The sequence below is a fragment of the Lepidochelys kempii genome, chromosome 20 (genome assembly GCF_965140285.1).
Source record: "Lepidochelys kempii isolate rLepKem1 chromosome 20, rLepKem1.hap1, whole genome shotgun sequence".
Taxonomy (NCBI): Eukaryota; Metazoa; Chordata; order Testudines; family Cheloniidae; genus Lepidochelys; species Lepidochelys kempii.
The window spans coordinates 4,353,051-4,380,753 of NC_136399.1; the positions used below are offsets into that span (position 1 = coordinate 4,353,051).

A 27,703-nucleotide genomic window follows, 5' to 3' on the forward strand; every position below is an offset into this window, starting at 1 on the left:
AAATGGCTGTTGAGGAGACCCCGGAACAGCTGCTGGCATGAGCCCCAGTCACCCGATGTGCCTGGACCCAGGCATTATATTTGCCTGAGTTTGCATCTCAGCCATCTTTGGGCAACCCTGACCAATGAGCACTGGCCTGGCCGCACGCTTGACATAGGCAAAGCAGAGGGAAAGCAGCTATTTGTTCCTGTTTGAAGCACTGAAGGGCGGGGGGAAGGGGCGGGGAGAGGGGGCCACAGGGACGCTAAGGTCAGCACCGCCAGGCTCTCCTCCTTCCACGCCCTCTTCCCATTGATTTTTCTAAAGTGCTCGGGCTGATTAATAATTCAAAGAGGAGGGGGGAAATTAACCACATGTGAGTGACATGCACAGAATCGAGGCAGGAGATCGGGGGGTGTGTGTGTGTGAGAGTGTGTGTGTGTATGTGTGTGTGAGAGAGAAGGGGAAGGAGCCAAGCCCTGAAGTGGGCAGCTCGAGGGGGCAGCAGTGACGGCTGGAGGAGTGGGGGGACGGACAGGAGAGGTGGAATAGCAGCAGCAAGACAAGCAACTAACAAAGGGTGCAGGCCCAGGAAAGGGGGCCCCAGGGTGTCTCCATCCTCCCCTCGCTGGAGGGCTTGGACACTCCCCACAGCCCCTCCTGCCCCCCTTTGTAGGGGCAGCCGGAGCATAGGGCCCATCCCAGCGCCAAAAATCTGGGCTCTCGCTGGTGACAAGTCAAGCATCTTCTGAGCAGACCAGGCCTGCAGCTGTAGGTTACTGAGTGCCTGGGCCATGCGTGGCCATCCCCAGAGCCGGAGCAGCTCCTGCTACCCCAATGCCGGGAGGTTAATGGCGTTGGCCCCAAGCCGTGGGGCTACTTCCCTGCTCTGCTCCCTGCAGAGCTGGCCCCTTGCTGCAAGGGGGGGCGGGGGAGGACACAGAGCAGCCTTTGGGAAATTAGCAACACTCGGGGTGAGCTCCCAGGCTCACGCTGCGGATCACATTAACCTAGCGGCTGCTGGGGCAGGGACAACTCTGGAAAAGCAGAAGCTGCTGACCCAGCAAAGGGACAGAGCATCCCCGCCTGCCCCTCTGCTCGCTGGCTCTGGAGTGCAGATCCAGCATCATCCTTCCCCCGCCTGGCTTCGGCAGCCATGATCCCACAGAGCGGGAAGGGATGCTCGGCTCAGGGCCTGGAATGAGGCAGCCCCAGCCACAGGCCGTGGGGATTCAGCAGGAGCTTCTAGGCCTTTCCCAGCTCCCGCCACTCCCCCCATCCCCCATCCCCCCCCCCCGCCATGGAGCCTCATTAGCAAACCCCATCTAGGGCCAGAGGCTTGGCCCACCGCCAGCCCAAAGCTGCACCTTTGCGTCCTAGGCACCTGCTATCTATCCATCTCTTGCTCCACGCCAACACCCCACTTTCAGGGCGTCTGCCGGCATTCTGGTCAGCATGGGTAGCATTGCCTAGAGGGTAGACCCCCTCCCAGGGGCTCAGGAGCCCTGGGTTCTAATCCTGGCTCTGCTGCTGACCTTTGGCAAGTCACGTCCCCGTTCTGTGCCTCAGTTTCCCCTCATCTGCCTCATATTTAGATGGAAGGGCCCGACTCCTTGAAGTCTATGGAAGCTAGGAGCCTAAATACCTTTGAGTATCTGGGCCTAAGCTCTTCTTGGTGGGGTCTGTCTGTCTATGCAGCACTCAGCTCACCGGGCCTTCGGTCTTGGTTTGAGCCTGTAGGGGGGCATGGTCAGACAATTAGTACAAAAAAGCGAGGCCCTTACCCGCTGCAGCAGGCGGCCCCTGGCCAGCACGGAGCAGAGCCAATAACGAGACCAATTCACTTTCCTTTCCTGGCTTTAATCGCAGTTAATACAAAGATTCCAAAAATAGAAAGAGACCGAGACAGTGGCGCCGGCTTCAAGTTTTTTCATTTGAATAAGACAAAAATGTAACAAACAAAAGGAAGTGACCCAAAGCAACCGAAGTCTTTACACCCCTGGCGGGGGGGAGGGAACCCCAGGGCCTTGTGCTCAGTGCACAGACCCCTGCCATGGGAGATGGGGGCACCCCCGCATTACAATGAGGGGGGACCTGAGCAGAGCCGTGGGGTTTAGGGGAACACGACCTCATATGAAAGGCAAATCAGTGAGAGCAGGTGACCATGTACATGCTGAAGGAGGCCTGGGGAAGCCCAGCTCCGAGGCCTTGGCCCGGGCTGCATTTTGGGGCTCACCTACTGCCAGTTGGAGCGTCAGAGGCATGAGACCTGCCAAAGCATCTGCAGCTAAACTCCCCCATCCTCAGGGCTCCTGGCTGCGGCACAAAGGGGTGGGTTGGGATTTCCCACAGCAATGGGCATTTTGGGGTAACTCATCAGAGGCCGTTGAGTCAACAGAAGAGTGGGGCTGGACCGGATGCTGGGGGAGGTCCACCAGGTGTGTGTGTAGGGTAGGGGGTGGGGAGGGGGAAGAGGCTGGAGAACAGGTCAGATGCCGTAATCACTGCTGGGAAATTTCTACCATACAGGAGTGTGGTGGTTCCCACACCTGGGGGGACGGGAAGCAAACAAGGGACCAATTTCACATCCTAGAAGGGGCATTTCAAGCCCCATCAGAGGTCAGGGAGGAAGGGTCCTGAGAAGCTCGATTTAAAGAGTCGCATTTCCAAGGAGGGAGGGAATTTGAGGGGGCAGAGGAAACCTGTATTTATTATAAGTCGGGGTGTCCCCCCGCCACCCCATCTGTCCCAGTGCTTCACTGCTTGCTGCTGGGCTCCGGGCTGCTCTCCCCTCTACAATGTGCAGAGCTAGAGTCCCCGTGCCCGGCACACGTGGGCCTGTTACTAAGATCTCCCCTATAAGGGGGACTCAGACTGCGAGGGGCAGGGGAGACCTGCACAGGGAGGGGGTTTCCATTGGCCCCACTCACTGCACCAGGTTCCTCCGACCCCAAGCCTAGCTGTCGGCCCTGCTCCTTCTAGTCACTCTGACAGGTCCCAGCCCTTCCTAGCTGGGCCTGAGAACACCCCCCCCCCCCACGAGGGCAAGAAAGGGGTCGGCCTGCCCCAGGGCCCAGCCAGGCACGGGGCCCAGAGCTTTGGTCCCCTGTGACCCACAAAGCTCACAGTGGGGGCCCACCAGGGCAGGCGATGGGGAGGTTAAAGCCAAGTGCCGTGGGCACAGCTGCCTCTGGATCTTGCCCATGGAAGTGAAGCAGGTCAGACCCAGGGGCTGGGCCCAGACAGGGGTGCCCCCTGGCACAGCAGTCACTGGCCTACGTCCTAATGGCACTTGATGGTGTAACAGCCCCACAGAGTCCGTCCTGCTGCCTGGAGGGACTGAGCGCCGGGCCCCAACGCCATGCGGGAAGAGCAACACCCATGGCCCAGCCCTCCCGTTAGCCCCCTCAGTGGTCACCCCCCAGGAGAGGTGATGCTGCCTGTGACCCAGTCGACATTTGGCTTGGACGAAGAGCTGGTTCTCTCTGGAAATGCCAAAGTGGAAGGTGCAGCAGGAGGGGGAAGGCAACGAGATGGAGAGGGGTGGCTGCCAATGCCGGAGTGCCAGAAGTGCCCGGAGCAGCCACCACTCGTTGGGGCGGCCACAGAAATGACAGGCCACAAACTGCATCAGGGCACATTCTGCCGGGCCCTGCGGGGTTGTGTTGTGGAACCGACGAGGAACGCTGGGAGCTCAGCGAACCAGAGATCAGAGAAAGGGCCCTGTCTCGCCAGGCTGCTCGTGGGAAGTCAAGCTGTGCCGAGAGAAATGGGGAGCCAGCCAGTGGGGTCAGCACAATGCAGACCTGGGGGGGGGGGGGGGGGGGCTGGGGCTGGTGCCAAAGTCTCATATCGCCAAGGGGCTCAGCTCCAATGGGCGTTTCCTGAGGCCACTCGCAGGAGCTATTGAAGCTGAAGATGTCACCACACTGGGACTTCAGTGGGGGGCTTGTCGCACTAAATAGGTGGCTCTAGAGGGGATGTTACGGTCTTCGCCCCGGCAGCCTGCTGGTGGAGGAAGCAGCGCGTTCTCGTCGGCCCCACTCCCCGGATGGAGGGCAGCAGTTAAGGCAGGCCTGTGGGCGTGGTCCCCTAGATGGAGGGTGCTGCTTTGTACTGTAGATGCATGAGTCCAATGTGACCATCTCCCCGCAGCTCAAACGTGCCCCCCGGCCCCCACTTTGGGCTAAACCAGCTAGGGAGGTGGAGTGTGGCTTTGGTTTAAAGTTACCCGTTAACTCGACATCTCCCCTCTCCTTTGGGGTGGAGTGGCAATTGGTATGAGGCAAGGATCTCTGCTTCACTGGGCACTGGCAACTGTTGGGAGTCACGGGGCCCAGCCGGGGCTGCTCCAGGAACATCCTTCAGAGCAACACTGGCAAGAGGCTGGGATCCAGGCCAGGGAGGAGGAATCAGGTCGGGCTGGAGATCCAGCTCCTGGAAGGAGCAGGCTAAGGGACAAGGGAGGATGGAGAGGCTCCCTCAGGATACAAGTCCCCCTGGGCCTGGGCCTCACCAGGGGGGACTGAGGAGTGGGATGCTGACCCCAGACAGGCCTGGCTCCAGCTCCAGCGGCCTCGGGAGATGCATCATGGGGGAGGGAATTACAGGGAATGGGATCAGTGGCTCCAAGTGGGAAGATGAGACTGGGAGGGGGGGATGGCAAAGGCAGGGCTCTGGAGGCACTGCACTGGAGGGATTAAGATTAGGAGAAAGCCACAGGAAAGGTTTCGCAGCAGCTACCCCGCCGGGCGGAATGCCTCCAGGGGCCGGGGACGCTGGGGCCGGGGCAGCTGGCATTTGCTCTTTGGAGAGCTAGAGCGCCGTCCTCCTGGGAGGCTGGCCGGCTGCTCAGGCAGTTGCTCTCAGAGCAGCACATGGGGGGAGAGGGGAGGCATTGGGATGTACAACCCTCCCCACCCCCCATGGCAGGAGTCGCCCAGCCAGGCCCACCCCCCATGTGGAATCCGCTCCCAGCCTGGCCACAGGTGCTGTGCATCAGGGAGGCGAGCGGGGCAGGAAGCAGAGCCCCATTTGCAAGTCGGAGCGTGGGGAGCCCTGCACCCCACAGTGCAGAGACCCCAGGGCTACCAGGGGATGGGCTCAGACCTGTGCCTGGGGCTACAGAGATTTCCCCGCTCTGCAATCCAACATCCCGCCCTGCGCCCCAGTCCGAGGGGCGACTGGCACTCCCACTGGGGCCCGGGAGTTGACTCCTTGCCCGACCACTTCCTCCCGGCTGCTAGTGAAGGCACTGAGTGAAAGTCCCCTGCAGAAATGGGCTGCCAGGGCACTGGAGGCTCTACGGCGCCCGCAGCTGGCCGAGGCTGGTATAAACATCCTCAGCTTCGCTCAGCTCTTCGAAAACGGGGATGAGGTTGAGCAGCTCCGTATCCGCCATGTCATCAAACCAGGACTGGACGGGCACCTGCAGGGGGGCAAGGAGGGGAGGGGAGGGTCAGCCGGAGCCCCACAGAGAGGCTGGGCTCAGATCCTCAAAGGGGTACGGCTTGTCTCTGCTCCGCTCAGCCATGGCCCGGGGGGCTCACCGCGTTCTCCGGGTGGAAGATGTAGGAGGCCGGCGAGTTGTCCAGGATGAGCGTCTTGTGCAGGTCCCGGCCCAGACGGCTCAGGTCCTTGACGTAGCAGCCCTGGTGGAAGACGCAGGACTCCCGGAAGAGCCGCGCGCGGAACACCCCGCACTTGTCCAGAAGGTCCGTCACTGGGTCGGCGTACTGGCAAGAGCAAGAGAGCGCCCTGTTGTTGAGAGTGGGCTCTGCCGGCACGTGGGGGAAGCGGCTCGGTTCCCCGCCATTCCCCGCAGCCGAGCGCCAGCAGAGAGCGGCTCGGCGAGCTCAGAAGATCCCCCCACGGCCAGGCCAGCAGCACAGAGAACCTCTCCCAACCACGTCCCCTCTGCCTGGCAGCGTGGGGAGCACCCCCCACCCCCGGTTTCCCTTACCTTGGCCAGGCTGGCAGTGAAGAGGACACATTCAAACAGCTCCCCCATTCGCCTCAGGAATTCGTCCACAAAGGGCCTTTTGAGCACGTAGACCTAAGGAGGGAAGGGGCCATCAGCAGGGGGCAGGAGAGACGCTGGGGCAATGCTCGGGCTCCCTGCTTCTGCTGGCAAGCGTGGGCGGGGAGGGCCCCCAGCATTGGCCTGGGGCTTGTTCTCAGGCTGATGGAGCCTGGTGCCCAGCACTGCCGGCCCAAGCTGCCCCTTGGGAACCAGCTGGAGTGGCTCTGGCAGCAGCACAGAGGGGCTGCCCCATGCTCATCGCTGCAGCCCGGACCCCATCCCCCAGCCACACCCGTCACCGAACCCAGCCCCGTCGAGTCCATCTTCCTCCGGCGCCAGCAGCCGCCTCCTGAAACAAGTAATCAAGAATAGGCCGTGCTGCCTGGTAACAGCCTATCCTGGATTACTTGAACCGGGCTACGGCCTCCGCAGATCCTTCACAGCTTTGGGGAACGGGGCCTCCTCGCACACAGGACGGGACGGGCCCCGCTCCTGGAACGGATCCTGATCACAGCGCCACCCCCCCCCCATCAGAGGGACTCACTTACCTGGTGCAAGGTTCCCTCTATCTCCACAGGCACTATGAAGTCAGCATTGTTGATTGGCTGAAAGGGAAAGGAATCAAGGGGTCTGTTAGCACGAGAGCAGCAGAGGGGGTTCCCCAGCGCCCCAGAGGGGCAGCAGGAAACCAGATCAAGAACATGCATGCCATGGCGTCTCCACATGCATCTGGCTCTGTCTGGGGGAAGATGGTGTCGGAGAATTTTGCTTTGGCGGGGGAGGAGCATTGCATGAACAGCCTCTAGGACCCGCTCCAAACCCCAAGTGCTCTGCTGTCCTGCCAGCGGGGCGCAGCAGATCCCGACCTCCGCTGCTGCCCCAGCCCCTCCAAGAACATCTCACGCCTCGTTCCCAGCCCTCGGCGCCCACGATGCGTCACCCGTTCATTGGGCATTCACTGGATCTGGGATTAAGTATTCTCCATGGCTAGCAGTGGTTCAGAACCCAGCTCCTGAGAGCCAGATCCACCTGCTCCTGCCCGCAGCACCGTCTCTTCCCACCAGCAGCCTCCCTGGGCCATCCCTCCACCCTACTCCCTGAGCAAGCACGTGGGGTCACCTTAAAGGAGCTGTGCACCAGCGTCTCATCCAGGTCGATCACCACGCAGATCCTGCCCTGGTCCCGCTGAGTCACCTCGGGCAGCAGGCACGTCCCGGGAATCTGCAAGCAGATACACACCCAGCTGTCAGAGGGATTCGTGGAGCAGCCTTGGCCCCAGCTCATATTAGGGTCACACGTTGAGTTGCTCCTCCCCAAAGAGGGGCTTCTCCATGGAGATCAGGGCCAGTGGAACTAACTAGCAGACACCTCCCCCACACACACCTTGGAGAAGGCTCCTTATCTCCAGCAGCTCCCCCACCTCACACTGAGTTGGGGTGTCCATCCATGTCCTGACGCTAGAGAGAATTCCTCTGGGGACCAGCAGGGAGACTCTAAACCAGGGGTTCTCAACTGAGGGTCGGGACCCCTCAGGGGGTTGTGAGGTTATTACATGGGGGGGTCACGAGCTGTCAGCCTCCACCCCAAACCCCGCTTTGCCTCCAGCATTTATAATGGTGTTAAAGAAGTTTTAATTTATTGGGGGGGACAGGGGTCGCACTCAGACACTTTCTACGTGAAAGGGGTCACCAGTACAAAAGTTTGAGAACCACTGCTCTAAACATCCCTTCCAGATATCTTGGTGATACTGCCTCATGACCCCGAGCCCTGTACAGAATTACTGTCTTCCTTGATCCTCATCTGGACCATCCTGAATTCCCACTGGGAGCAGCCAGGGACTGGGGAGAGACCTCATGCCAAAGCTGCACGGACTATGGCACATAAGAATGGCCAGACTGGGTCCAACCAATGGCCCAGCTAGCCCAGGATCCTGTCTTCAGACAGTGGCCGGAGCCAGGTGCTTCAGGGGGAGTGAACAGAACAGGGCAATTATCAAGTGATCCAGTCCCTGTCGTCCAGTCCCAGGTTCTGGCAGTCAGAGGCATGGGGTTGCATCCCTGCCCATCTTGGCTAATAGCCATCAATGGACCTATCCTCCATGAACGTAGGTCGTTCTTTTTTGAACTATGCTTCTGACCTTCACAACACCCTCCGGCAACAAGATGGTGGCGCTAAGAGATTGTGACCTTTATACCTTTTCTCCAGTGGAGGAGCCGTCCCCATCCCACAATGCTCAGGGACGAGTGAGGAACTGGCCTTTGAAGCGAGGGGGAGCAAGGGAATGTTACAGTCTTAAGCTTCTCCACCTTCCCTGGGAAGGCAGTTCACTCTGGGCTGGAGCCAACACCCAAGCAAAATCTACAGGACTCCCACTGATACTGTGGGGTTTGGATCAGGGCCTGTTTCCACAGGAGAAGAAGGGGCAAATGCTGGGGAGATCGGAGCTGGAAACCTCAGCCACCCACACAAATACCCGGCGGCTGCTCAGCACCTACCTGGTAGAACTGGAACTGAAGACACTGCAGCAGATCGGACTACAGCAGGAAAGAAGAGGAGAAACACAGTTATTAGGGTGACAACTGGCAGCAGAAGAGAGACAGCGTGGCCCCAACTGAGCTGCGGGACTAACCCGCCCCTTAGCCCTCGCCATCCGGGGACAGCACAGAACTCCCCTCCAATCTGCTGCCATGTGCTTACAGCAATTCTCACCTGAGAGAAGGGGGGAGAAATCAGGTAAGAAATAATCAAAGGCTAATGAATATCAGCACAAGCACTGGGTCAGCTGGAGAACATGAGAATTAAGACAGATCAAGCAGGGAAGGGCTCAGAGACAGAAACTGCAGCAGGTATTTCTCTCTCTCTCTCACACGTTCATGCAGTGGCATATGGGGACTTGTTTATGGAGAAGGGTCCCAGTGCTGCCACCTGGTGGAACATCCCCATCACAGCAAGTGGGGGTACCTGCATACACACCCGCTCTATGACCTTTGGAGGAGATGGGTGCAACTTTAGGGGGCTGTGCTTGGATCAGAGTTCCTTCCATTCATGTCTACAGCAAGGCTACAGCACCAGACTCCCTGACCCTTTGCTTTACTATGATCAATGACGAACAAGCTTTGTTCTTAAGACACAGGCATGTCCGGTGTGTCTGACCCCACGTAGGGGTCTAGAGGGTCAGTAGCCCAGCTCCAGGTCCCCCCGCCCTGCAGCCCCCTTACCTTAGCGATGGTGCTGGGTTCCTCCTTGTGCAGTGCATGCTCCCCACCGCAGCCTGACTGACCAACATTCTGTGCGCGGAGGCAACAGAAAAGGGCCTTGAATATGTTCCGGCCACGAGGTTTCTTGGGAGAAGACTTGGACACCAAGCCTGGAACAAGGGGAGAGAACCACAGCCAAGCATAAGCAGGATGGACACCCGCACAAAGCCAGCTCCCCACGCAGGATACAGACCAACCACTCGGTATTGCAGGGTCTGGCGGGAGAGATCCAGTCCACCACAACGTGCCTGGGGACCAGCTCAACACAAGAGCTGCAATCAAGGAGGAATATGGGCCCCAAAGGGCAGGACCAGGCTGGGAGGAGGGGACAAGTGAGCCCCTGAAAAACGAACCATAGCAGAAATCCAAGCAAAGGACTGTGGGCAAGATTCCTTGAAGGAAGGAGTTGATTCAGCCCAACAGTCCTCACTCATCCATCTGCTAACCCACCACCACGCATCCCTCCCCATTACCCCAGCCTGTGCCAAAGCCGTGAAGGCTACAACTCCCCCAGCCCCAAACTGGGAGGGACCCAGGACTGCAATGTTGAGCAGCAACCAGAAGGTGGCGCTGCAGACCCACAAGTCCCCAGCACCTTTGAAGTACAGTCATGTCCGGGAGCTGCTGCAGCCAAGGGTGGGGAGTGGAAGGGGAAGCCCCCAGGAGAAGGGGGAGCTGGCAGGCTGGTGCAAGGGATGAGATAAATAGCCCCTGGCTCAGAGCCAACGGTGGGGAAAACAGCCTGGGGGCATGTTTCACAGCCCCCTAGAGCGATCGTTAGCCAAGTGACTGACGGTCACTGAGCCTGGATGGAAGGTGAGCTGGGAACAACACATACTGTAGCCCCCGAGGGGAAATCCAGCCATTCTTGGGCACCAGGCAGTAAAAGAAAAAAATCTGCAAGGTTTTTCCCCCAAGAAAACCAGGCAGCTGTTCACAGGGCGGAGAGGCCATCCTGGGCTCTGAGCCGCTGGGCTAGGGAGGAACAGCAGCGTCTCTGGGACCATTGTGCAATTGAGACGCTCTATCCCTCCCTCCCAAAAAGAGTCCAAAAACGAAAGGCCTGATCTCCTCGCTAACGCTGGTGTAAAGTGGTGTAACTTGGCGGGAGTCAGTGCGGTCAGACCAGCAGGAGCGGCAAAGCAGGGCTGTAGCCTGCAGTTGGCAGGCCGCGCTCCGTAGCAGCTCTGTAGCCTAGCTCTGGAAACTGCATCCTTCCATCACCATAATCCTGGTGCCATAACTCCACTGCCCCGGGGCACCAAAGGGTCCCTCCCTCGCAATCTCTGGCTCCACTCCCTCCTCTGTCATTCTGCACCCCAGGTTTTGCTCCCCTCCAGTCCCACCATATCATCTTGGGCTTTAGAGTCAGATGAGAAGAATTCCCATCACCTTCCATGCCACCTGAGTCACCAGCACTGCATGGGCACCTCCAAGCAACCAGGTTCTAAAGCCCAGCAGCATCCAAGCACAAGTGGGCACCTGGGCATGACAGGACTGAGGGGCTGACTCCAGGCACAGGCCAACTCTCCACCACCACCGCTGGTCTCTCTTGAGCATAGGCTGCCCACTAGGCCAAATGTTGTACCACGCACCACGGAGGTGATGTGGGGCTTATCTGCTCTTGGGACCCAAGCCGGGATTTGCACCCAGGGCTCCAGAAGTGCCCGGAATCCTTCAAGGGCGCTGAGCACACGAAGCCCTTTGAGTAAATGTCTTAATGGAGAGTCACCCCTTCCTTATCTGTGCCCCACCTGCTCTGGCATCTCCCTGTCCCAGTGCAGCGCAGGCAGACACAGCCCATGGGCCAGAGGAGAAGGCAGAGAGGCTGGCGAGTTGTAGTGAAACCCATGTGAAGAGACTTCACATCAGCACCGCTGTGCAGCCACCCTGCCTGAAGCCCCAACACATACGGGAAAGCAACACGGCCACAGCAAGGCACAGGGGGCTGAGGGCTAAAGGTTCTCCCACCATGAACTCCGCCACCGACTCATTGTGTAGCCTTGGGCAAGTCCCGTCACCAGTCCTGCAACCAGTACCTTCTTCAGGGGGCTGAAAGTGCCTCATACATCTGCATGCTCACCGCACACAGCCGGGGGTGCCTCGCCTGGCAGGCTTCATCCCTGTCCCATCCTGGAGAGATCTGAGCAGAGTGTCCCCAGGATCGTAACTGGGGAGAGGAACTTGGGGCCAGCAGCAACCCCAACCAATCAATAATCTGTGTCTAGAGCTCCCTGTGCCGGCTCCTGGCAGCGAGAAAGATCAGGCTGAGTCCCCATCCCGCTACGATAACTGCAGCAGCATTTCCTCTTTCTCTGGCGCCGTGCTCTGGCAGACGAGGTTAAATGGCGTTAATCACCCCAGCTGCACTTGGCGATGGCTCCCCTCCCGAGAGCCCTGGCCTCGCACCAAGGGAGCCGTTCTCCGGGTCAGGGTGCAGAAGCTGTAGGACAGCACAGAGGGGGCAACTGGGCAGACAACTGGCTGGCTCCAGAGAGTCTGTAAAACTTTAGTCTTACGGATCACGGGCCAATGGTCTCCTCGCACCAGCCACCTCCCATTTACAGAGATAAATGCAGTGGTTCGCTCCCAATCCTGACAAGAACCATTGCAACGGATGTGCCTGCTAGGAGCAGGGCTGGAACCTCTGGCCACCCCGCCTGAGCCCAACACGCTCAGGGCTGGATCCGTTAATGATAAACCTGCTGTTTGCTTTGCGGGGTGCTGGGAGAGCGCTGAGGGAGGTAGCAGAGCTCCTGGAGGCACCAGGAGGCACACAGGGTACGAGGTGGAAACTGACAGGCGCTCTGCCCTTCACGGAGTAGCCTTCAAGGGTGGAACAAAACAGTCCCCACCACTCTGCCCACACACGCCCACCCACCCACCCACCCAGCACCTTTCCCGGGCTAAGATTAATTTCTAATGCCTGCTGCATTTCCTCGTTCCTCCCTGGTCAGAGAATCTCTTCACAAGCGGATCTGAAATTTCCTTTTTAAAACGTCCATTTGGGGCTGAAACTCTTTCCCCGTCTCCTTCACAACGTTGAGCTAAGCACTGGGAGGGAGGAAGCACCTTTCACTCCTCCACCAGCTGCAGAAGCTCAACGGCCAAAGCAACCGGCAACCAAGAACCCCCAGGTCACATTCAAACTCAGGTCTCCAGATCAGATGCTCCCAGCCCCGTCACTGCATTAACTGCTCTCTGGGGTTTCTCCAAACCCAAACGTGCCAGGAACGTGTCCCTAGGGGAATGAACGTTGAGGACGCCCTGCCGAAGAAGATATAGGAACAGAGGATTTGCTATCACAGGAGCCCGTGGGCCCAATGTGTCCAGTATCCCAGCTCCAGTAGTGGCTGCTACTAAATATTTCCTGCCCAGTTACTCCATGCTGAACATTCAGGGCAGGGTAAATTGCCCCCTCAATAAGGAAATCTGATCACCTCTAAAACAAATCAATTGCAAACAAAAAGTAGCCATGAAAATGGAGGAGAAGGCATGGCAGGGGAACCCCAAAGTCCAAGTGCATGTCTACACATGAAAGTTAATCCAGACTAAGGTAGGGTGTGAATATAAAGCAGTACATCAGGAATAGCTATTCTGGAGTAACTCCCCGTGGAGACAAGCCTTAAAAAAATCTCTCTTTAAAGTACGGACTTCAGTGTCCTGTGTCCAGTTGGCTTCACTCTCTCAATCCTGGGGACATTTCAGACCACCCTGGAACCCAATCAGTTCTTTCTCTTCTCCTGCAATTAGCGCCTGACCCATAGATCCACTCCCACCTTGGGGGAATGTTTCCAGGTTGTGGTTTTCTATTTTCACGTTGGGCAGGGGGAAGGAGGCAACTTTCCTGATACTGACTAGCCAATGAGCAGTTCAAGACGCCTTCTCCGCTCTCCAAGCTTTATGCTCATCTTGAACCCTAACATAACCCCACCCAGCTCCCTCTCTGAATTTGCATCTCCATCTGATGCACCAGAAAGCAAGGAGGACAATTGCAGACAGTGAGTCGGCAAGGAGGCTCAAGGGGGGCTTTGTTAGCTGATGATAAAGACAGTGTGTGCAAAGTAGGGAGGGGATCCTAAACTTTATTACCTCAATTGGCCTTCCAAATTACCCCTGTTCTCTCAGGACAGCAGCCTGTTCTCTCCAGCAGCCCAACCACTTTGGGAGGTTTCACCCCATGCGCCCATATCTTAAAGAGCAGCAGTCCCAGCACAGCCATCTGCAGTGGTGGCAGACCCTTGCGACAGAGAAAATGGCGAATCCCAAGCTGGGAGCTAGCTGCAGCAAAATCATGGCACCTGCCTGCAGAACCAACCCTCTCAGCTATTGTCCTCTCCCACAGCTTTGCCTGGTCCTTGCCGCTGAGTCGGTAGCCAAGGAAGAGGCATGAGCTGCACACCATGTTGAACGGTGCTATTAGCAAAGTGACAGCGCAGAGCCCGAGAAGCAACTGCAACAGTTGCCTCCTGCAAAAACTGGCCACAGCAGGACTAGGAGGACAGGCTGGGGCTACTGAGGCAGACAATGACCCAGCTGCATTGCCTAAGGCAGTATGAGCAAGGATTCAAGTTGCTGCCCACCGAGGAAGACAGAAGCAGGTGGTAGAGGCACCTGGATACCAGCAAGACTCCACGATGGAAGCACTTGTTAGGTTTTGATTCACTCTCAATGATTCTCCTGCCCAGCCCAGAGAGAGAGAGCGAGCCCCAAGTATCCGCCCCATGGGATTCCTCCCCACACATACATCTCCCACAACGTGGCTCACACGGGCATTCCAGAAACAGCAGGCAAGTTGAGATCAGCTTCCGTGCTGGGTCGGGCTGCCGGGGCAGTACCAAGAGAAGCGTTTTTGCAAGGAGCCCTAGCTTGAGAATGCTCCAAACCATCCCAAAGCACATTAGAAGGTTCCTAAACCAGAAGGGACCACTGTGATCATCTAGTCTGCCCTCTCGTGTAACGCAGGCCATAGGACGCCCCTGAATTCCCTCGTTTACCAGTAATGGAGAATTCACCACAAACCCTGGTAAAATTGTTCCAGTGGTTAATTCCCTTCACTGTTAAACAGGTGTCTAGTTTCCCCTCTCAATTTGCTGAGCTTTAACTTCCAGCCATTGGATTCTGTTAGACTTTTGGCTGCCAGATTGAAGAGCCTGTTAGCAAATTTTCATTCCCCCCGTGGGTACTTACGGACTGCGATCAAGCCACCCCTTAACCCTCTCTTTGTTGAGATAAATAGATTGAGCGCCTGATGCTGTGAAGAGGAGAGAGCGATGCAGACCCTGTGTGTCAGGCGCGGGGGTTGCATTACTTTAAAACCAAATTTCCACTATGTGTTAGTCTGTGATCTGACCTCACTGTTGCTAATCGAACACCTCTGTCATATGCAAATTTGTCTAGGGGGTCACCAGTGGCTTGAGAACACATGTATGTGTTTTAAAGGGGGAGAGAGATGGGTAGTGGGTTCCGTAGGGCCAGCTCCCAACCCATGGCATAACAGGGTCAGGGACATAGCTACCATATGGCTCCCAAATGGAGACTCCAGAGCATTTCCAGCATCACTTGGTCCTTTAAGGGCCAAAACACACTAAGTGGAAAATCCTGTATTTCCTACTGTATATGCCAAGGCGCACCAACGTTTGGGGACATGGTGGTGAAAGTCAATGCATGGATCAGCCAGCAGCTCTCAAAATAGCCAAGACTGACGTCAGGTATAGTAACCCAGTTTCCAACGCAGCTCTCGAGAGGGAGAGACAAGCGACAAGGAGCCAGAGGCAAAGGTACAGGAGGATGTGGTACATATGGTATCCAACCACTTCTCCTGAGCTAGCACCCTGGGTACCACTGTCACAGGTCCAACACCCAGCAGGGAGCTGGGATGGCTGCTCTCCAAGACAGGCTGCGACGGACCCCTGGTCTCATAAAGGGTGGCAAATCTGTGCCAAGGGAGCCAGGATCAGGGACAGGGAGAGGGGGAGTGAGCTGGAGAGGTTTGAGGGATACCAGGTACCATTCGTGAGAAGAATCCAAAGTCAATGGAGACCTTTTCCTTGGCCACAGCATGGATCACTCCAATTTCTTCTATGATCCAATAAACACCTTTCCCCAAACAGCTCCAGCTCCTCATGGGCTCCCAGCACAGGGCAAGAACGGATCTGGCTTGAAGTTCTCCTCATTGTTTTCCAGGTGGACGTTGCCGGGCAAGTCCCGGAGCTCTCTGCAATAGCAACAGCCCAGCGCCAGGGAGGCTGGTCTCTGCAGCCCGTGGAACAGAGCAGGTGATGTTTCAGTCTGCCAGCATGAAATCCCATCAGGCAGGACACTTGGGAGCTGGAGGGCAGGACAGAGCAGCAGCAGCAGCAGCAGCAACTGGTCATAGCAGAGGTTCCTGTCCAGAGAGCTTTGGATGCAAATTGCAGCAACAATGGTTTGGGGGAAGAGATTAAAAAGATTTTGCACTTGGAGATGGAAAAAGAAATTGGACAAGTCACCGCAGTGAGAACACCAGCCCCTGCCAATCCCGGTATCTCTAGAGCACCCATCACCATAGTATCTTGGCACAGACGGTGCTGTCATACTGCGGCCTTCATCTCATTTGTCCACCTCAAATTTTACTTTCTGGATCTTCCGTCTCCATGGTGGCAGTTCCAGCCGGATGCTGAAAGCAGTGGAGTGCTCACCACTTCCCTTCCCGAGCCATGCTGTTTGGGGACCCTCATTCAGAGCGGGGTGCGGGAGTGGGTCTTCAAGGTAGCTGCTCCCTTGATTTCCGGGCCTAAGTGCTGAAGGTTAATGAGAGGCAAGAATCCTGGGCTAAGGTAAGGCATGACCGCGGGGAGGGCCAGGCCCAGCCATTGCACGGAGAGCAGAGAGGCGCATCCTGCTGGTGACTGAACTTACCTCAGGAACCAAAGTGCCACCACTCTGTACCCTGGGGGTGGGGGCTTTAGTGTAGCACTCCCACCCAATTGTCCCTGTACATAACCAGACTCACCCTCCTACTTCAGCCCTTGGGGAGCCCATTTCTTGGTGCAACAGGACAGTGATTTACTTCCTATGAGGCACACAAGGGAACCCCCCGTTCTGTCACTCCCCCACATATCATCCCCCCCCCACTCCACTCCAGGCCCACACTTAATCCATTTGCTGCCAACGCACAAGCAGTTACTCAGTGTCAAAAGTACACCAAGCGCATCCTCAGCACGTCTCAGTGACCTGGCCCGGGGCCCCGTAAAGCAGGGTTGCTAGATGGGAGGGACGAGCTTACAGAGTCAGGAAGGGATTGGGATCGTCTCTCTGTGGGGTCAGGGGGAATTAGCTACTCCTTCTAGGAATCCCAAGTGGAAACTCCCTCTGTCTGGAGCCTGTTCCCAGCATGAAGATCAGGGCAAGGCAGCAGAGAGGGATCCCCTGGGATGAGACGCAGAGGGGAGGAAGGGTCTCTGGCTCCTGACAGCTTGCCTGACCGGTGAGGACACTGGCCCAGGAATAAGCAGTGCCAAGGGAAAGCCGACACCCCCTGCTCCAGAACATGCGGGATTGCAGTGTTCCAAAGGAGCCGCTGCATCCTTCCTTAGCTTCCTTACTTCCTCTCTCTGCAACTTCACTCCCAAGACAAGCAGTGGGGTCTCAGATCAGACAGGGGGTGTTGGGGTGCTGCAGAGCAGAAGAGAGGGAAGGGAGGGTTAATCCACAGCAGTAAGGGAGGAGGCCCCAGAGCAGAAAGGAATTATGATAGGTCCCAGAGCAGATGAGCCCTTCAGAGCAGTCAGGGAGCTTCAGGATATGAATTATTCACATGCCAGAGCCCCTATTATATCGTGTCACCACTTCCAAGGGGCTGGCCACTACAAGCACAAAGAGCCCCCTGGACGGGGCAGGAGACCTTTCCCCTTGCACAGATTTTGCAGCTCCCAAGAGGGGGGGAGATTTAGAGCTCACAACCAAGGGACCTTCCCTTTGCACCAGGGAGGGGGGGTTAAACAGACCCTAAGCCCACCCTAGCCAAGTGACGGTGCAGCTTCTGAGCTTCAATCGGTTGCAATCCCTCTGATACTTTTCACCTTGAGTCCAGCCCTTGTGACAAGTACCCAGCCCCGCTCCTCAACTCCAGATCCCTTGGCGTGAGCCAGACCCTGAACTTTATTTCAATGCAACTTTTCAGAACAAAGACCACTCACTCAGTCCTGGCAGCCCACAGCTGCCTCCCGCTGACAGCTTCCTCTCACAGAGGGGATCGTGGAGAGGGAGAGCTAGGGCTATCTGGGGGAGGCGGCTCGTGTTTCTGTGCTTAGAGGCATCCGCACAGGCATGGTGCTGGGCGTGGTACAAAGGGAGTTGCTTTGCAATAATCCCAGTGCACTCCCTATCCAGGGAATTGTCATTAAGGTGTCAAAGCAAAGAAATTACATGTAAAAAGTACCATTTATTTGTTAAACATCCCAACAGCATCTCCCACCTGCCCCAGGGAGAACTTCCAACTTGTCTCAATCACCTGCATGGCATAAGCGGGGCCAAGGGCACAGGAGGAAGAGAGATGTAAGATCTTAGCAGCATGTTGGCTGTGTGTAGGAGTAAAATATCCAACATCCCACAACAACCCTGCAACATCCACTGAACGAGGATGCTGGAAACTGGAGATAAATACACAGCTTGACTGATTTCAAGTCACGGAATAAACGCACTTTGGCGTTCTGTGTGCCAAAGTCCATATCCCCCGGGAAGGAGATTATGCCCTGAAACATAATTCAAACCCTTCCATGCAGTTCTGTATGTTTTCTGACACTACTGGAGATACTCCTAGGATACGCTTGGGGTTTCCTGAACCCAGCCTCCGAAACGAAGGATTTTAGCCCTGTAACTCCCACCCCCAGTGGATGCCGAGGGACAGACAAACCTCAGATGGGCTCAGCCGTTTTTAACACCCACGTCTCTGGCAATGCATGGCACAATCACCTAGACTGCAGATTGGCAACCATCAACACTGAAGTTCAACCACCCGCAAGCAGGTGACTGCGCTTACAGAAGACAGCAGCACACACTTGTTGGGTTTTCCTTTTTAAAAAAGGCCAGAATAAGTCCAAGTGGATCATCTCCTCAAAATCGTTAGATTAAAAAAAAAAAAAAAAAAAAAAGGATACATTGCTTCTAGCCCTAGCCAAAAAAAAAAAAAAAAAAAATCTCAGGAACCAGTGGACTCCGGAGCGACACATTCACCTCAAACTGCAAAAGTTCACATCTCACTTCAGTGTCATCACTCCCCCAAAACACAGGAACCCCAGGGCTCAGCCCCTGGAACCCCAGGTGAAAGGTTTGATGGACAGCGAAGAGCAGGGCTGGAGCAGAGATGTGGGGCCGGGGGAAATGGCTTTCAGTCACAGGCCATCCGAGTTAAATGAAACCTACTTTCACATGGAGAGTGACCCAGCATCAAGTGATGTCCCAGCCCCTCCCACCCTCCATGCCAGCCTCCACCCAGATTTAGAGAGAAGTTAAATCAGGAGAAGCCATGGCTTTTGCCTGGCACACAGCTGGTCTGGTCCCTATGAATCACAGCTACAGTCACTGGGGCTGAGCAGCTGCCAGTTCAATCATCCACCTAGCACAAGGCAACTGGTGAGGATGAGCCAGGCAGCACAGGCTCTCCCCCAGCTTAAACCTGTTTAGCAAAGGCTAACAGAGCAGAAAGACAGGAATTCCTCCTGGGCTGGGACGTGCAGCATAACCCTCCCCCACCCACCAGCTTGTTCAAAGTCTGATTCACAAGACTTCCTTCTTGCACACACTGACAGGAGGAGGTCGGTGGTTGGGCAGGGTGAGTTTCTTCCATTAGGCGCCCAGATGAGCTAATGCTCACAGCCAACGCTCCAGGCCTCAGTCATGTCCCCTGGATCAGATATGATCTCCCACTCCTCCACAAGACAGTGGACGGGTCCCCTTCCTCTATATAATTTCTGTCCAGCCTCGCCTTAAGAGGAGATCACAAAACTGGTTCAATGCTATTTGGGGAGACACTGATGACCCAGGGTTTTTCCAGCTCTGGAAGGTTACACAACGGCCTCTAGGAGCAGCGTGTGAAACTGGGTGAGGAATATGCTCTTCCGCTCCCTATCCCTTTTCCTGAACGTCAGCCACAGTCCGGGAGATGGGCCAGTCTTTCAGGACAACATGCCGTCTCGCCCCAACCCACTAGTTCACAAAGTCTTCCTTGGAACTCAGAGGTGCCCAAAGCCAGAGGAGCAGGGACAAGGATAGCTTCACTAACAGTCGTAAGGCCGAACTGCCTGGTTGGAGATACGCTACAGCAGTCCAGCTCCAGTGTAGACACTAACTATTTTGATGGGAAGGGTTCTTCCATTGGTGTAGGGTAATCCACTGCCCCGAGAAGCAGCAGCAGCAGCTAGGCTGATGGAGGAATTCTTCCATCAACCTCACACAGTCTATGCCAGGGGAGAGGCTGGCAGAGCTGCCTCGCTCAGTGAAGAAGCTATGCTTATTAAGTTCCCGTGCAGACCAGCCCGGCCTTTAAAATCCAAGTCGTAGATCTCCCCTTCCTCAGCTGCATTAAGGAGAGAGAAGTCGAGTCAAATTAACTAGTCTGTGACTGAGAACAATTGAGTTTTGGCTGAGCATCCTGGCCAGGATTTGGGGCACCCAGCTCCCATTTGGAGAATCCCAGCCCTTGGTCTTATCTATGCAGCTGCCATTTATTGTGTCTAAGTCTTGACACACAAGGTCCAGTGGACTGAGCATGGGGCTGGGATCCAGGAACTCCTGGGTTATAATCCCAGAGCACACCAGCTCCCGCTATGGCCTTGGGCAAGTCACCTCTCTGTTCAACAGGGACGATCGCAACTGCCGCGTGAGGAAGGGAAGTGTCAGGGTTAACCTAGTGAGCATTTGCACTATTGAAAAGCGTGATGTAAATGCTAAGGATTATTAAGTCTTCCAGAGCAAACCAGGGTCTCTCCCAACAAAAGACACTGCTCCTCAGCCCAAGAGCACAGAGGCCGTACCTACATTAATCTTCTTTCTGAATTATTTCCCGTCGCTAATGCGAGTGCAATTTCAAAGGGGGGAAGGAAGGGGAGGGAAAAGCAATAGTGTAGACAAGGCATCAGGGGCCAGTCTGTGTTTTAAACACTGGGTCATCTAAGCCTGTCACTTCACGCCCCTAGGGCATGAAAAACGCTGATGGTCACCCGGAGCCTTCTCTACACTAGCGCTCCCATCAGTTGTGCCGCAACAGCACAAAATAACCACCTAGAGAAGGCTCAAGGGAACACAGCCCAAGGCCACTCCAGGTTCTTGCGGGAAGAAACCAGGAGTCACGGTGTGAATGGGGGAGGGAGTCAATCATGTATTTAAGAGGAAAAGGCCTCTCTGTTCTACAACCAGAGAGCTCTTATCGCACATCCTCTGCAATCCTTCCAAAGGTACCCGAGCCCATGCTGTCCTTGCGCCTCTCACTGCCTATGCAAAGTGCCCTTGTTTATGAGTTAGGTGTAGAAGAGGCCAATTAAGAGCGGTGAAGTGTGACCCTCTTAAACCGCTGGGGCTGGGTTTGCAGATCGAGGTTACGGGGGTGGGGAGCACCATGCTAGATTCCCCATCAGCTCATAGTAACCACTGCCTAATTAATGGGCATCTCTATTAAAAAACAACAATGGCCTTTCACTGCGTTATATCACTGAATCAAATACCCAGCGGGTCTTGCTTCTCTAAGGGAAGCACCATTTATGGCGAAGCAGAAGGAAAATCCCAAATTATTTCAAGCATATGACAAGGTGTAAAAGGCAAATCCAATTATAACCCAGAAGCCTCTGCCCAGAGGGACGTTATTCTGTGAGGCTGATGCTATGGTCTAGTTTATACACTCTTTAGCGCAGGAGCAGTCACTTATCACATGTATAGCACTCGGCACAACAGGCCCCAACTTGGTTGTGACTTTTTAAGTGCAGCTGCAATATATATGTCAAACAACAATACATAGCCTAGTGGAATTTCTGCCACTGACATAGATGCACCAATGCAAACTCCTGGTGTAACCCCCTGCCCCCATATACCCTGATGCCCATCACCCTGCAGTGACACACATCACATCTGCACTAGGGGGCTTACATTGGCATGGCTACATCTGTGGGGAAATCCCAGCGTTGATTCAGAGATTATAATACCAGAAGGAACCATTGTGATGATCTGTAAAACAAGGTTTAAAGGTGTAAGACAAGGTCTAAGGGTGTGGGGATTCACAAGTCCTTGGCCAGATCTATCTTGTCTACTTATATGGCCCTCCTTACCACGATATTCAAGTACCACACACTCTTATCTTCACCGCCACTCCTGAGATAGAGCAGTGCTAGTAGGGGACCTGAGGACAAAGCAACTAAGAGTGGGATCCACAAAGGGAATTAGGTGTTGCAACACTCAACCTCCCGGCGCCTAATTTCTAGGCACCTAGAAATTCACAGGAACAACCCCCACAATCCGCAAAGCCCAAACCAGGCTCCAAAGACAATGAATGGGGAGAGATGGGTGCCTTACGATGGGCAAAGCTAGCAAGGTAGGTGGGGAGCCACCTAAGCTAGCCAATGGGAGATATTGATGATGGGGGGGTGGGGGGGACGTGCTAAGCCTTTGCCCCTTTCGTAGAGATAGGCACCTAAATCCAGGCTGCAAGGAGGCACCTAGCTCTGTTAGCGAGCCATGAATGGGAACCCCTCTCCTGGAGTCCAGCAGCTTAGGCACTGAAGCTGTTTCTTGCCTGCCTCGCACTCACCTGGGATGTGGGAGACCCAGGTTCAATTCCCCCTCTCTGCCAGAGAGGGAGAAGGGAGACACCTGGTCAAATCCTCTCTCTTAGGAGAGTGCTCCAACCACTAAGCTATGGGCTATTTGGAGGGGAGGACTCAATCTCTGTTGCTGAAGCTGTTCCACTGTGGATAAATAATGAAGGACAGCTCGCAGTAAGGGGACTGGACCCAAAGTGTCCCACCTCCCAGGGTCTCCCACCTAACCACAGGACTATATATCACTCTCTCTGGCCCAATGACTTAAGTATCTAACCAAAGTGGAACAGCTTTAACAGGAGAGACTAAATCCTGGTCTATGCCTAAACATTGTATTGACTTAGTTACGTCGTTCAGGGCTGTGAACAAATTTCAGGCCTTTTGACCGAACTGTGTCGCATTCTAACTCACACTGTAGATGCAACTCAGGCAAAGGAAGAATTCTTCCGTCAACCTAGTTACTACCTCTTGGAGAGGTGGATACGCTACACTGATGGGAAAACCCCTTCTTTTGATGTAGGAAGCGTCTACACTACAGCGACACAGTTGTGCCTCTGTAGTGTAGACATGGCCGCAGGGAGCTCCACATCAGAATACACCCTAGCTCAGTGGTTAGAGCACTCTCCGGAAAGGTAGGAAATCCCAGGACATAAGCATCCAGGAGCCTAGAAGACGACACTGGTGTGCCTGCATAAAGGCATCACATAGGCCTCGAGGGAACTGTTATCCTAAAAACTTAGGCACTTGAGCCAGTTTAGGCACCTACAGGGCTCGGCAGGAGTTTTGAGGATCGCAGTGGAGGCAAAACTGGGATTTAGGCATGTAAATCTGGGGTGTAGATGTCTAAGTACCTTTGTGGGTCCCACTTCAGGGTCACAAAGCAAGTCTATGGCAAAGCAGGGAATTGAACCTGGGTCTCCCAAGTCCCCAGCTACCGCTCTAACCACTAGACAATTCTTCTTGATGGATATTTTGGTATTGTGTTCTCTACACCCCTAGTCCTTCCCAGGCAGATACAGCTATAAATTATAATGGCATTAAGAAACATTTCCAAACTGTAGATCTTCTGCAAAAATCAGCAAGGAGCACATTTTAGTATCAGATTCACGATAAACAAGGTTTTGGTGCCTCTCTTTCAACAAATAAAATCAGAGAGAAAAGCTGTTTTGTGGGATTAGGGGAAGAGGGATCAACCAACACTGCTCCCGATCCATTATTTTGTAAATGGATTGAAAGGGCTGGTTAAAATGCATCTTAAAATGGCCTCACACACCCCAGTCAGTTACCTCCCTGAACGCTGCAATTTGCAGTGCATTTTTCAAAACAGAGGAGTGGATACAGCACTTTGCTGTTTGATCTGACTCCAAAAATGGCTGTCACGACCAGAAATCCTGATCCCTTGCAGCAATCAAAATCCAGCTCTGAGAATAACTTAACAGGAAAAGCAATCCCACCCAGACTTTAGGAACACCAACCACCCCGGGGAGGGGGTGGCATGTGTACACCTGGTACTGACCTCAATAGTACCGAAGAAAAGTACTCCCTAAAGACATATGGAAGGAACACATACTTTCCTCCCCGAGAATCTGCTCTGGGAACATTTCAGCACAATTTTTTTTTTTTTTTTTTTTTTTGCCTAAAGCAAATCTGTTTGGGAAGTTCCTAGAAATGAGGGGAAAACGTGCACACACACACGAAGTCCCAGCACTGCTCACTGAGTTAAACGTTGCAATATTGTGTTCAAACCACAAAGAAACATATAGAAGAGGAGGAAATACGTTTTCTGGCTGGGAAGTTACTGAACATTTAGAGCCAGAGTGGAGAGAGATCCTATAGAAAGGAGAATTTCACTTACACATAAACCACTGTTTCTAAGAAGAGAAAAACCCATTAAAACTTTGCTGTTCTGTAAACATCCCAAAGGTAGCAGGAGCAGCTCCTACTGAGTCAATAAATTATCCTTAACTACAAATCTCACCCACAACCAGTGAGAATGCCTTTTTAAAATTTGTGCCTGTATTTTCAAGATTAAAAAAAATTGAGAAAAGACCCCAAAACTCTTCTGCAGAGATTTCAAACCTCTAAAATTTAAGGATCATTTATTTCGTCAGACAATTATGGACTTAATGACATTTTTTCTATTAAGTGGTGTTCTTCTAAACGAATTCCAGTAAGAAAGTCAGAGGATTGTCAAACCATCTTCCGTGCTGATCACTGGGGGAAGGACTGGGGTTTCCCAGTCAAATATCAAGAGGGATCTCTCTACAACTGCAATTGTGAAGGTCCAACAACTAGTTATTTGAAACCTTGCTAATGAATTGCTGAGGGCAAACTCCAAAAGGAAAAAACAAAACACACACACACAGAAGCAGAGAAACCTCCACTTTAAGAGGAATTTACACTGCCAAAAGCCAATGACACAAACTGTTTGTATTGTTCCTATCAAGCAGATAATAGGGAATTCAGACACTAAGGAAATTTCTCTTTGAAGTTGGTCATTTGGGGTCCGCAAGAATGATCAGCACACACAACCCATAGGAGCTCAGCAATGGGGAAGGACCCATTTTGTCTGCACTAAACCCAAACTCAGCACTGCTAACAGTACCCCGTTGTGCCAGGGTCCAACAGCCAACTGCAAAAAGGGGGGATCCAAAGCTGCATGCACCCCACGCTCAGACTTGCAGTTAATCACTCTCCAAAAAACACACTTGTTCCCACTTCCTTATCAAGATTAAGTTTTACTAGTAAAATACTTAAGAATTATTCTTCTCCTTCACTGTGCCACCCACTGAGACAAAAGGAAAAAGAACACACAGGCCTCCGCACGACCAACTTCCAAATAGAGCCAGCTTGTTTGTTTGCAAGGGATTTCTCCACCCAAATTAGTGTTTCTCTGGGCGACTGCCATGAGCCTCCATTTCCCTGAAACAAGGCAAGCCAGAGTAGCAACTACTAGATGCTGGCACTCAATTAAACCTTTCTGTATCAGCCAGGGCACCAAGAAGAAGGTGGAGGGGTGCCGGGGGAGAACAGAAACGCAAGATCAAAGCCAATGCCACCTCCAAGATCTCTGGTATTCCTGCCAAGAGCTAATCCGTAGGTAGGCCCCAATCAGCTCGAGGGAACGGTGGTAAACAAACTCCCTTCACTCATGGTGGGGAAAAAATCTACCGGACTTTTGCACAGTTCGCCAATTTCAAAACACTGGGCACACCCAACATGCATGCAGCTCTCATTTAGGCAGCATAAGAAGTGGCTGGCTCATGGACTGATTGGCTCTTTTGAAAAGAAAAAAGTGAACAGGAGCTGCCAGGTGGCTAGCGCTTTGAAAAAAAATGGCCCCTATTTATTTGCCTAAAAATTGGAGCAAAGCTCTTTTGGAAAACGTGCACCCAACTGTGGATCCTGAGCACTTGCGATGATGGGGTTGGAGGGAGATAAATCAACCCCTGAGCCTTTTCAGAGTTCTGGCCCTAGAAGGAATAACACTGCCTCTTTAAGAACATGGAGAAACTGGGAAGAAGGACCTGGAGAAAAACTGAGGCCCCAAATTGACCTGCATGCAATCCCAGAGCATTCAAAAAAAAAAAAAAAAAAAAAGAGACAATTCCATGTTCTGTTGCACACAAACAAACGCATCACCAGGGCAATCAGAAACACCCAATAAACAATGGACTAATTATTCCTGCTCCTCCAGTCACAGCACTTCACTGTCTCTAAGTACAGTTTTGCACAGCTGATTTCAAGATCTCATCCCTCCAAACACCGCCCCCCTCAAAAAAAAAAAAAAGCCACCTTACAGGTTTTATTGCTGGTAGATGAAACTAGTAGCTAGTAAAAAACCAAAGCAGAACTGGACTACAGAGCTACCAATAAGGGGCACATTTAAACTGGTTCGTGTTTCCAGCTAGGTTTTCAATACATAAGCCGAAGAGAAGCCGAAGAGGGATCGATCTTTAAAATCGTAGTGTCCTGCAACTGGCAAAGCCCATTGGGTCAGCCTTGTTTTTTCCATGATGAAACCATGGCACTCTATACTGGGGAGCCTGCAAAGTTAGGAGCCTGTGGCATGGCAAAAGCAGGAGACAGACTGGGATTGAACTACCCTCACTCCAATCTCCTATACCAGCTAGGAAAACGCCAGGTTGGGGAAAAGGCAGCTTGGAGGTGTCAGTGCAAAGCCACATCCAGTCCCGTAGCCCAACGTGAGAGCGCCCACTTGTAGACAGGGTGACCAGATAGCAAGTGTGAAAAAATTGGGACACTTTTTGTTGGGGGGGGGGGGGAAGAGGAGAAGAGAGAAAGTTTGTCTTATATAGGCAAGGTCTTAATATCAAGACGTCTGGTCACCCTACTTGTGTGCAGGGCAGAACAAACAGCACCTAGTAGGAAGCAATGTAGCTCAAACCTAACGTTTTAAGATCTCAGATGCAAACAAAATAAATCGTTTCAAATGCAAACAAAATCCAGGCGTTAGGCTCAGCGGAAAGGGGGGGTGGGAGTGGGAACGCATCGGGCTCAGCAGAAAGGGGGGTGGGAGTGGGAAAGCATGGAAGCCCCTGGCATTCCTTCCTCTCCACATAACTAGGATGTTTATGAAAATTCCCCAAATCCCAGCCGCCCAGGACAGAAGAGGAAGGAGGGGAGGGAGCCGATTACACAGACAAAAACAAACCCACCGGCGAGGGGGGAAAGGCAGAAAATCGCAACCACATTTAAGGGTCAAGTGAGGATTTTGCATCTGGGTTGAGTCGCCCCCTTTCAAAGGCTCTTTCTGCAAAAATTAATAAAGGGGGGGAGGGGTGACGGCAGGCGAAGAGCCCCGCATAGCTGCAGAGATGGAAGAGCAAAGCCCCATACACAGGTCGCTAAACATCGCTATTGCACCGAACCCGAGGGGGAAAGGGTGTAAGAGACACCCCCGCCCCAATTACACAGATCAGGAACAGCCCGTTCGCCCCCACGTTGCCTAGATCAGGAGTTAACTCCCCACCACTGCACAGATTGGGGAGGTGGGGGTGAAAGTAGGGGGTGGGGAGAGAGAGATGCCTCCTGTTTCTTATTGCAAAGTTTCTAACTTTCTCTCCCTTACCTTGTTTTGCAAGCACCAGGGCTTCTTCCCTCTGCACTTGGGTGATGATAGAACCGCTTTCCATCTAACAATCCCACAGATCCAGGGGATCCTTTGGGTGGGAGGGGGTTGGGGGAGGGAAGAGGCCCAGGGAGGTGGGGGCGGGGGTGCTGTGTGTAGGAGGTGTGGGGTGGTCCTCAGTTGCAAATGCCCTGGAGTAGGCTGCATGCATGCATGCAAGCCGAGCAGCTGCTCCGGGCTTCTCAGATCGGGTCCAACATGGAGAATCCGGGGCTGGAGCGCAAAAAAAAAAAAAAAAAAAAAGAGCCAACCCCCCCCCCACACACACATACACACACACACCAAAGGAAATGGGACACAGGCGCAGTTTCCAGGCTCCCCCTCGCTCTTCCATAAACAACCAGCAGCAGCTCCCCAGGCCCCCGAGGCAGGCTGAGCCCGACCTGCGGAGCGCCAACCCCGGGCAAATCGCACGGGCGGGGGAGACCCGCCAGCCCAAGGCGGCGCACGAGGAGGCGGGGGGGGGGACTCGCCCCCCGTTACTTTCTTGCAACGTTCGAAGCTT

The 27,703-nt window shown here is 54.1% G+C and overlaps 1 protein-coding gene across 3 annotated transcripts; it reads right to left on the reverse strand.

Annotated features, from left to right (window-relative positions):
- Positions 1-1,818: 1,818 nt before the first annotated feature.
- On the reverse strand, positions 1,819-27,703 carry CTDSP2 (CTD small phosphatase 2). 3 transcript variants are annotated; one of them, XM_073318244.2, is made up of 8 exons: positions 27,481-27,703; positions 9,220-9,368; positions 8,497-8,535; positions 7,121-7,222; positions 6,550-6,606; positions 5,942-6,034; positions 5,529-5,714; positions 1,819-5,407 (listed from the first exon to the last, which is right to left on the reverse strand). In XM_073318244.2, exons 1-8 carry the CDS (start codon positions 27,530-27,532, stop codon positions 5,282-5,284), a joined length of 804 nt encoding a protein of 267 aa, XP_073174345.1. In that variant the 5' UTR covers positions 27,533-27,703; the 3' UTR covers positions 1,819-5,281. The 3 variants fall into 3 exon arrangements, with proteins under 3 accessions (XP_073174345.1, XP_073174344.1, XP_073174346.1); XM_073318243.1 differs by lacking the exon at positions 27,481-27,703 and adding an exon at positions 27,139-27,428; XM_073318245.2 differs by lacking the exon at positions 27,481-27,703 and adding an exon at positions 11,298-11,892.

Coding starts and splice junctions, on each gene's coding strand:
- CTDSP2 (XM_073318243.1), bottom strand. CDS start 27,202: ATGGAAAGCGGTTCTATCATCACCCAAGTGCAGAGGGAAGAAGCCCTG. Junction 9,369..27,138: donor CCTGGTGCTTGCAAAACAAG/GTAAGGGAGAGA, acceptor CCCTTGTTCCAG/GCTTGGTGTCCAAGTCTTCT. Junction 8,536..9,219: donor AACCCAGCACCATCGCTAAG/GTAAGGGGGCTG, acceptor TTCCTGCTGTAG/TCCGATCTGCTGCAGTGTCT.